The sequence below is a fragment of the Chiloscyllium plagiosum genome, chromosome 36, assembly GCF_004010195.1.
Source record: "Chiloscyllium plagiosum isolate BGI_BamShark_2017 chromosome 36, ASM401019v2, whole genome shotgun sequence".
Taxonomy (NCBI): domain Eukaryota; kingdom Metazoa; phylum Chordata; class Chondrichthyes; order Orectolobiformes; family Hemiscylliidae; genus Chiloscyllium; species Chiloscyllium plagiosum.
In genome coordinates, this window is record NC_057745.1 from 12,479,183 (window position 1) to 12,490,122 (window position 10,940).

The 10,940-nt window shown below is 40.3% G+C and overlaps 1 protein-coding gene across 1 annotated transcript in view; it reads right to left on the reverse strand.

The window, feature by feature from the left end:
• The window catches only part of igdcc3 (immunoglobulin superfamily, DCC subclass, member 3), a 114,465-nt gene extending 112,782 nt beyond the window's left edge, over positions 1 to 1,683 (reverse strand). Inside the window, exon 1 of the mRNA XM_043677044.1 lies at positions 1,510 to 1,683. Within this exon, the coding sequence (XP_043532979.1) occupies positions 1,510 to 1,582 (73 nt within the window). The 5' untranslated portion in view covers positions 1,583 to 1,683. The remainder of the gene's footprint in view (positions 1 to 1,509) is intronic.
• Between the last annotated feature and the right edge of the window lie 9,257 nt (positions 1,684 to 10,940).

Sequence of the window (10,940 nt, forward strand, 5' to 3'; positions counted from 1 at the left end):
CCCACCCCTTCAACTCTCTCCATAGGCTTGTGCAAAACTCTCCCTCCTGAATTCCTGCCCCTTCCCCACCTCCTGTATCACTGCACCTCCTCCCCTCCCCCTGCACCCACCCCCACATCCTCCAGAATCCCTCCCTCCCCTTCGGGACCTCCTCCAACTTTTGACGGCCCCAGGGTCTGGAGTTGCCCGGGACCAGGAAACCAGTCCGACGCCGGGCTAGTAAAGTTGATTGCAATATGAAACAAGTTCAACCAAGATGCAGAAATGGCAAGACTTCCGACGTGTTGTTGGTGATCCGAGGTTTTAAACTAAACATGTATCCATAGCAACTTTAAATTTTAAAAAAGCCTAAAAGCAGGTTGGAAGGGGCGTTCCTGCTGGAATGAATTGTCTTTCAGATCTTTTGAAAAACATTATTTTCAAAACTGTTTTGAAACCAGGTTATTCCGGTGCTATTTGACAGAGGGGATGGGGGAGGGGGGGTGCGTTGCGTGGGGGGTGTTGCGTGGGAGGGTGTGTGTGTGTGATGGGGAGAGGTTGGGTTCTCATTCCCAACACCAGCCCCTTGCAGCGGCTGTTTGCTGTGTTAGCCACGCTCAGGGGCTGGGAGATGCCTCCTTGTTTACACACACAGCCTTCAACTCACACACACACGCTGCCTCTCACCGCAGCCACATCCTGAACAAAACCCCCCACCTCCCTGCACATTAAACAACTTTCCGCCCAGCTCCAATCACAGGCGCCTACTCTATCCTACATTTTCTGTACCAGATCTACTCTTCTCTCCCCCACTACCCTCCACTTTTGGTAGGACGAGGAGGGGGAAGGAGCAAAAAATGAGCCCTCCCTGGGACCAAAAAACCCCCAGCAGCGACTAAACAAAAGACTTTGGTGGGTTTCTCTCTCTCTCTCGCCCCCCCCGAGGGGGAAGATGCTGCCCATACCGCAGCAAATTGCATGGGTCTTTTTTGACCCCCTGACTCGCTTTGGGATCCTCCCTCCCAGGTTAAAAATCACCCAGCCCACTCTGAGTCTGCAGGTACTGCTCACGGTCGATCAGCCCCTTTCCCCGATCCTAGCCCGGTGGGGGGGGGGAGCAGTGTGATTCCAGTGAAGGAGACCCATGCCCCAGGGGTCCGAGAGAGAGTGTCGGTGGGTGTATCTCTATCTTAAAACTAGCAGATGGTTCGGAAGTGTACCCTCCATCTGTCAAACACGGGGGGGGGGGGGGGGGAGTAAAAGAGAGAGGCGGAAACAAACATTTCGCTTCTCCTGGCTTGGGGCGAGGGTGGGGAGGCACTTTCGGGATTGACCCGTCTCCACCAGCCTCGTTCGGCCAACTTGCCCCCTTAGGTCACTGGGCGAATTTGCGGCTGCAGACAAAAGAGGGGTTTCTTTTTGTTTTGTTTGTGTTTTTTTGGGGGGTGGGGGTGGGTAGAGAGGGCGGGGAAGAAGAGATGGGAAAATAAAACAGAGAATGCAACTTTGTGGAAAGCCAAGACTACTCACCCCCGAGTGCGAGCAGGAGGGAGCCCAGGATACAGCAACAGCAGCAGGGCATAGGCAAGCTCGTCAACGCCATTACAGTCCTCACTTTAATCCTCAAGCCAGGAGCACACCGACAGTCATAGTGCAGGGCACACGGTGTGTGTGTGTGTGGAGGAGGAGGGGGGTGGATCTGCTTACGCCGTGTTGTCCAATGCTCATCTATCACAGCGTGTCAGCATCCCGCTCTCTCCCTCTCGCTCACACAAACACTCTCTCTCTCTGGAGAGAGGCCACCATCGGGGGGGGGGGGGGGACTGCAGTCACCTTATTGCTGCCTCCGGCCACAGAGCTGCTCTCTCTTTCTCTCTCATACACATGCATGCATACAAACAAACATACATACTGTCGGGGCTCCCCATGTGCACTCGCCTGAATCCACAGGTCAGCGAGCTCCGCTCTTTATTTATATCGAGGGCTGAAAGGGAACAAACAGCGCAGAGCTCTGCCGTGGATAGAGTCAACTTCACCCGGGGCCACTTTGACATCCAGGGTCACAAACTCGGGCTGAGTGCCCGGGGCAGGAAGGAAGGATATCGTCTCTCATTCATCACAACCCCCACTTCCAAACCCCAGAAAGTTATTAGGCAGGCTTAAAGTTACAGTTTTGTCAGGATGCATTTACAATTAGAACGACGTCTTCAAGCTCCAATGTATATGTGTCTAGTGATGTGTACTTGGCACTTTGGAATGTAAAAGTAGACCGAATAAAGCGTTATATAAACGCAAATTGTTTTCTATGAATCCAGAGGGAGGTTGTGGTCTACTTTGTTTTAAAAATCTCTCTCTGAGACACTGTAAGGCAGGAGTATCAAGATAACTCTCAACTGAAGGGTAAAGCTGTGGTCTTTCTCATGACAACAGTCCGAGTATTTTACACACGGAATGGAACTTTTCAAACTCCGCGGAACACAATTACCTCCATTAAAAACAAAAGATGTTCCACGCGTGTTAATGAGCCTTATTCTGTTCTCCCAGTGTTCCGAAATGTCTCTTTTTGCTGTGATATTCCCCTCCAGGGCATGTTGTGAACTTTCAAATCCGCATCGATATCGGAAGCAGTGATTTGAAGTATCTAGAGGGGCAACCAGCGAATTTCAATTGTACGACTATTTTAAGGCAGTGCCTGGGAGAGGGATTTGTCGGCATTCCGCTACTTGTTATTAAAACACTTGTACTGGGCCTGAAAAAAGAATTCTGTAATGATTGAACGGGATGGGGGTGGGGGGCATTTGGCCGTCATACCCATGCTGGCCCACTTCCCCCACCTTTTCCCCAAAGCCCTGCAATTGCTTTCTTCATTGGCTACATCTCCAATGCTAATTCTGAAAGTTCCGATTAACCCTGTCTTCACAGGTTATATGAAAGGATGGACATGGGACTTACAGGATTTGTGATGTTGTCTTATAAATAAAATTGAATCGTATATATTATTACAATAAATCAGCTTTCTGCCCTTGCTCTCATGCTATTACTAATGGATTTGTTCAGAGAACAAACAATCCCAATTTGAAAAAAATCATTCACAGGATGAAGTCATCGCTGTCTCCGTCAGCTTTTATTGCCCGTCCCTAATTGCTCAGAGAACAATTGAGAGTCAACCACATTGCCATCCTTACCTGGTCTAGCCTCGGTGTGACTCCAGACCCACAGCAGTTTCCTTCCCTAAAGGACATTAGTGAACCAGATGGGTTTTCATAACAATCGACAATGGATTAGACTCTTAATTCCAGATTATTTTTTACAACTGTCGGGGAGGTAATGGCCTACTGGTATTATCGCTGGACTGTTAACCCAGAGACCTGGATAATGTTGTGGGGACATGCGTTCAAATTCCACCACGACAGATGGTGGAATTTGAATTCAATTTAAAAATCATAGATTAAATAGAATAGTTCACTAGCTGCTTAAATCCAATGAGGATTATATTAGTGGTACAGTAAAACACGAACAATGCACTTGAATTCCAATTTAATGCCAGTGATGTGGTAAAACTACTATAGTAGTAGTCCAAGGGTCTGAACTCCAAAGAAACCAGTTCAAATCCCTTCATAGCAGCTGGTGAAATTTAAATTCAATTAGTTAACAAAATCTGGAATAAAAAGTCTGGTCTCAGTGATGGTGACCATGAAACAATCATCGATTCTTATAGAAACTCAACTGAGCCATGATGCCCTTTAGGTAAGAAAATTTGCCATCTGGCCTGTCACGTTGAGACAACATATTGCTGATTTTTAATTGCTCTCTGAAGTGTCTAGCAATTGCTGAGTGGATGATCTATCTCTGCTTCCACCTGAGGTCACCTGTATTACAGATGTCAATCTTCAGCTGATTCAACTCACTCCATATGATATTGAGAAATAGCTGATTGCACTAGATGTAGCAAAAGATATAGGTTCTGATAACATTCCCATTATAGTGCTGAAACTTGTACCCCACAACTAATTGCACCCAAGCCAAAGTGTTCCTACAACAGCTACAACACTGGAGGTTATTTAATAAAGTGGGACATTATCCACTAATATCCTGTCCATGAGACATAAGGTCCAAACCAAATCTGAATAACTGCTCTATCCATAACAATGCCATTAGTGACATTTACTCAGCAATAACATGTTCACCGATATTCAGTTTGGGTTCCGCCAGGACCACTTTCCTTCAGATGTCATTATAACTTTCATCTAAATATGGATAAAAGAGCTGAATTTCACAAGTGACATCAAGATAATATTTGATTACTTTTCTAGTCTAATAAATAATGAGGCTATACAGCATGCTGGAGTTCTTAAGTGGGCACCTGAACGCCTGACTCCCCAAAGTCTGCCCATCAACTATATCAGCAGTGGTGATGCAATAATTCACACTTCAACACCACTCAAGAAGCTTGACACAATCCAAGACAAAGCAGTCCATTTGATCAACATCTCAGCCATGACCTTCACCATACCTTCCCTTCACTACCAACACAATGGTAGGAGCTACACTGTTTACAAGATGGACTACAGCAATTCTCCAGGGTCTTTTGATTACACCTTTCAAAAGCTCAATTTCCATCACTCACAAGGAAAACAGCAGTAATCAAAAGGAAACCCCATCATTTGGAAATTTCCTCAAAGTCAGACACCATTTTGACTTAGATTTATGTTACCATTCCTTCAAAGTGGCTGAGTCAAAATCATCCAACTTCCATACTAACAATACTGTTGGGTATACCTACTGTACAAGAATCATAGTGGTAGAAAGTGAGGACTGCAGATCAGAGTCGAGTGTGTGGTCCTGGAAAAACACAGCAGGTCAGGCAGCATCCAAGGAGCAGGAGAATCAACATTTCGGGCATAAACCCTTCATCAGGGTTCTGTCCCTGCAGAATCAGTCAGCTCCGTAGGCAGGCACGGAGGAAAGAGATGTGGCTGTGGTATTTAATAAAGTGGGACATTATCCACTAATATCCTGTCCATGAGAGGGCATAAACCCTTCATCAGGGTTCTGTCCCTGCAGAATCAGTCAGCTCCGTAGGCAGGCACGGAGGAAAGAGATGTGGCTGTGGTAGCAAGTCTACTTCAGGATGTGGCTGAAGAGTTTCAGGGCAGAGGAGATGACCTGGGGGATCCAGTGAGAAAGAGAGGAGAATTTCAAGGTAGGCATCCCTAGAAGTGGCTTTGCAGTAAAGTTAGAATCATCCAGGAGAAAATGAGGACTACAGATGCTGGAGATCAGAGTCAAGAATGTGGTGCTGGAAAAGCACAGCAGGAAAATCAACATTTTGGGCATAAGCTCTTCATCAGGAATCATAGTGGTTCAAGAATGTGGCTCATCACTATATTAGGTAATGGGCGATGATTACCTAATCAAATGTAACTTGGCAATAAATACCAGCCTTTGTTCCCATCCTATTTAAAAAAAACTCATTGAGATACATTTATTGTCAATTTTTGCTTTTCTGGAGCAGTTTTATAACATGGATTTGGACTAATTTGCGCTTGGATTAAGACTATTAATGCAGGATCTTTTCAAGCAGAAGGGAGGTATTTGCCCCATCTAGCAATGCTGCATGTGCAAAGAGTTTCATTCATCCTACTGCTTGTTGAGGAGGAACTTTATGTTGGCTGGACTGGAGTTAAACTTCCAGATGTTATCTGGCACATCAATACTGTCTTTTCTATTACTCTACAACCACTTGATGGATGTCTATCCTCAAAAACTGTGAATGGAGGGGCATGGTGCTGATGTCAAGACAGTGTATTTCTAAATCCGCAGTTATATTCGAGGTTCGTCATTGTGTTACCAGCATTCATTGTAATTCCATTATGAGTGCCTTTCAAGATGTTGGGAGCTTGGTTCATTCATTTTTTAGTTAATTTTCTTCAATACATTCACTTCTGCAATTGTATCACCACAATGTGTTTTCAGACCTGAATTGTTCGATCCCAGTTAGGCCAAATATATCAGTGCAAAAGATAGGCATCATTTGTTTCTTTAAATACAGCAGTAGATGCATGGTTTTACAGGGGATAACAGGGCCAAATTAATTTCTATTAATATTTATTGAAATATCCTTCAGACGAGGCAACTTGACCACTCCTATTGATAACATTCACATCAACTGGACACTTGATTTACCACCAAATAGATCCAAACTTTTTTTTGTCAATTCAGCCTCAAAACCACGTGAAAAAGAGATTGCAGAAGGAATATGCACCAAGATCTCTCAAATTCATAATTGGAGATGATGATGATATGGTCTTTTTTAGTACAAGATTGTGTATATAGAGGAGTACTGGCATCAAAAGAGTTCAAATTTATCCTACTTGCAACTTTGGACTGATGTACTGAAATTTCTACCACAGCTCCATAGTATTGACTCTGAGCTGAGTGACAAAATACAACCACTGTAGTTTGCAGCACTTAAGACAACTCCATAGTTTCATCCATAAAGTTATGTTTTTGTGCATGCTCACTTATTAAAATGACTCCCTCCTCAGTCACAATATGACCGATCAATGTACTTAATCAATGTACAACTTAATTTTTTCAGACCTCAAATGCATGTCTGGTGCAAAAGATGAAGCAGTCTATATGGGCTGTGTTGAAAAGACACATGGGAGTTTAAGATACACCCATAAATAGCTGACCCTGCATGGTGAACAACAACAAATGAATGAAATATAAAGCTTGTTTCAAGTTTAAAATTGTAAAATTAACTAAGTCTTCAAATAATTGTGCCACAGGAAAGGTCTGTAGAGATTGGGTAATTGAGAATATTCAAGACTGAGATTTTTAATCAGCAAGGGAATCAAGGGTTATGGGGAAAAGGCACAAAAATAGTCTTGGGAATTAACAAATCAGCCACAATTGAATGGCAGAGCAGAATTGAATGGCCTACATCTTCTCTGATGACTTACACTCTTGTGGATGACTTGGAAACCTAAAGTACTAAACCTGATTCAGCTTGGCATCCTTTCAAAGAGCCAAAGTGACTCAATGAGTTAATTAACTATGTCGAATGTTGAAGGCATTTAATGGAAGGGTTTTTAAAAACTTTGATTGTAGTTAAAATAACCTTTGTACAGTTACATTTTATTGACTACATTGTCATGTTGATTTAATATGAATTACTGGTGTCATGATCTTATTTCAAATTTCAAGAAGGCAACCAACAGTTTTATCGTTGGTATAAGTCAACACCATTTTTGGAGAGATTGAGGTTTAATGTTTGCATGCCAACTGCTTTGTATCTGTACAACTAAGATAATGGGATTCAGAAAACTTAAAGGCACGTCAGTCCTAGTTCTGGCATTAATAAAGGTATTTTTTCTTTTAAACACTAAATACATGGTCTTTTCCCACCTAGTAAGAAAAACTGGACTTTGAGAAATTACACTGGTCTTGTGTATGTACACAATTTCCATGAGGTGAACAGGCCATGCATACCTACTGGTTGATTGATCCATCTCCGTTAACAGAATCATGTCAATCATCTACAGTGAAGCATGTATGCTTGAGTAATAATTCTAACATAAGTTATCTCAGATTGGCAAGACGTAAGTGGGCTGGATTATGCTCAAAGTCCACTGAGACATTCTGCACCTGGAAGTCTTTGTGCAAAGTAACTGTTGGCTAGTCATTCAGATATTGAGGGAAATGCATTCCCATGTTCCATTTTTGATATGCCTTATTGATTTGGAGGTGTCTTCTTCAGAATTATTAATTTGTCAGGAACTTATTTCTTGACTAATAGAAGTTTTCAGAATCATTCATTTTTTGAGCCTTTGCATCTGCTAGGGAGAATATAGTTAGATCATTGTTCAAGGTTCATGCTCTTTGTTTACCCTCTTCTCATCTTAACAAGAAATAGAACAATTACAGCTAAAACTTATTTAGTCTGCCTGTGCACAAAACCACAATTTAAATAAGTTAGCTTATGTCTGGTAAACCTTTATATAGAAATGCATATCTCCAGGATCATTTTGTGGACAGTTGCAGTGTCATAAACAACTTTATTTATCATATTCAGGATTACAATGAACAAATATGAATTTTATGTCTTGCTTGGAACTCAGAAGATTTAAACTACATGATCTTGAATTAGGCTGGTAGTAGTAAACTAATTCGTATTTGCCCAAAAATTATGGGATGGTGGGATCCAGATCAGTACAGGGGGGCTTTTTCCTCTCATTCAGTAACCCGGACATCATCTCGTACTTTTAGGTTAACTACAGCCATAATGAATTCCTTTAACATTCCTTAATCCGATTTAGCCACAGTTTTAGAGCAGCACTTACAAACGGACAAGTGTGAATTTTAGAGTCATAGAGATGTACAGCACGGAAATAGACCCTTTGGTCCAACTCGTCCATGCTGACCAGATATCCTAACCTAATCTACTCCCATTTGCCAGCACTTGGTGTCCTCAGTGAATGAAGTTATTGAACATATAGATAGCATTATTCTGTGAGATCACATCCACCAGATACTACAATAAGACTTTTTGTATCTCTCTTTTGTAAACATTGATATGAAATAAAGTTCATACAAAATATTTGTATGGATATAGTGTTTTATCTCCCATAAACTATCTTCAAGAATCCTGAATTAAATCATTCTCAAACTGCAACACCTGAATATTCTGCACATCTAAATACTTCCATTTTAGAAAAGAAATCAAAATCCTCAAGTCAGAATGGGATACAATGCCCTAGGGTACAAAACCAAGGGAATAGATCAATGAACCTTATTTTAAGAGTTAGAATTTCCACTGGGCAACTGGTATTTCTATAGCATTTCTGCAAATTTCCCACCTACCTTATAACATTAAGGAGGAGGCAATTGCCTCTATGTTTGGAGACAGAAGCTTGAAATCCCCCTTGAAATGGGCACCCTCGATTATGAACAGAAACAAACTCATTAATCTTGGGATATTCCAAAACAGGTACAGATCCTTGGATTCTAAACAACTATATTTATGTAAATTTAAATCAAACAACTAGTGGAATATTTTACATCTGAAGACTTACCATGTTCCATGCAGAAAATACTCGACACTATTAGTTGATTGAGCTAAAAGAAAATCCACTTGAAGTTCTGAGTTTAACCAATCAATACATTCCATAGCCTAAATATCACTGCTCTGGCTATCCATTAAACCAGCCACAAATTTTTATTGTTAATCTCGACTATTTGTGTCAGGAAATAGTGCAAACATAAAAAAAGTGTAGAAATAGAAATAATAGGCAAATACAAGTTGTGCTTTTGCAGTAAGGATTTTATTATTAATGCATGTATTAGTGTATATTTTCTAATCTATGCTCTGTTATGAGGTTTGCCTTCACCTTCTCCAAAGTGTCATTCTGTTCACTTGCATATAGATTTCACCCTTAGAACTGTTAAAGGAACCTTTTCAATAACAAAAGCATTTTTTTTTCCACAAGCAGAATTGAGATGAATGGGTAAACATAAAATGCCATTCTCAAGGTGCAGTGAAGGCATTGAACAGTTTGCAACAAAATAACTAGTTATTTTTAATGAAGTATGCTGGGTAGCACATAGTTGAATATGCTATGCGTGTAAAAGATAAACAGCTTCTCTGCACTGCTATCAGAACCCGTAAATAGATAATACTCGTGCAAACATTTTTATGCAAGTAGAGAATCATAATGAATCAGAGTTTGGTTATACCACACAGTTACTATAGAGGGATGCCTTATTTGGAACTAGACAGACTGAAAGATCAAGAGCATGAGCGTGAAAACTTGTTTGCTTACTACATAAAGAAATTTGAACATGTTAGTGCATGATTTAACATCGTAAAAGTAAGGTACAACTGAAGATGCTGACATCAGTTAACTCAAATATTCCAACCTTGAAAAAATTTACATACAGCAAGGACTGTTACAACATACAATGTATTACATTATTTTCTAAAGTATTGGAAGATAGTACACTTAACCTTGAAGAAATGAAACTAATTTATCCAAATGGAACTCTAGTTTCCCTCTAATATTAACTATACTAACTTTAAAAAAACCCTTTTTAGCTTAAATTTGTAAATCTCAAAACAAACCAAATATTACAATTATATTATTAGGACTTGTAGACTTACTGATTTGCAAATTAGGGTCAAGGTAAATAGAAACATTTTGGATCTTGATCACAACAGCAGCAATGAAGTGTATACAACTGTATAGTAGGAATTTTACAATACATTAATCCCACAAAGAAAAACTGTTCTAACAGTGTCTCAATCTTTTATCATAATGCAATAATACTCTTAAATAGATAATACATCAGTAACAGTTTTTGTACAAGTCACAAAATTAGTGGACAGAAGATGGAAAGCAAAAAACAATACGCAAGGATACAATTTTACAATTCAGTTATTCACATTTCTAAAATGATTTGAGAGTTTAGTATGCATATATATGGTATGGAGAAAGCCATATACTTCACTTCAAACACTTTAACCAGAAATTCGCACACTAAGTTTTGAAAATGATAAATGAACATTTCTCAGTCATCTTGGCTCACTTATACACAAAATAAAGCACATTTTAACATTATTTCACAAGTCTCTTAGATGTTAAAATTTTAACAAGCAATCAGAATAATAAATAGGCCCTCAGTAGTTGTGCAATCAACTTAGTTTTTTCAGCAAGCACAGCAGTAAATTGATAGTTCTAAAGTAAAAACTAAGTAGGACTGCCTAATGTTTTTTGTACCACAATTATAAATGCAGTATCCACATATAAAATGTAACTTTAGTAAACCAAGTCCAGAGAATTAAGATTGCAGTCAGCGGATGAGCTGACATTACTTCAATAAAGGTAGATAATGGTGTTGCAGAACTCTCAAGTAGTTTTAGCCTTGTTTATCCACTTCCACTTTCATAAAATTAGAAA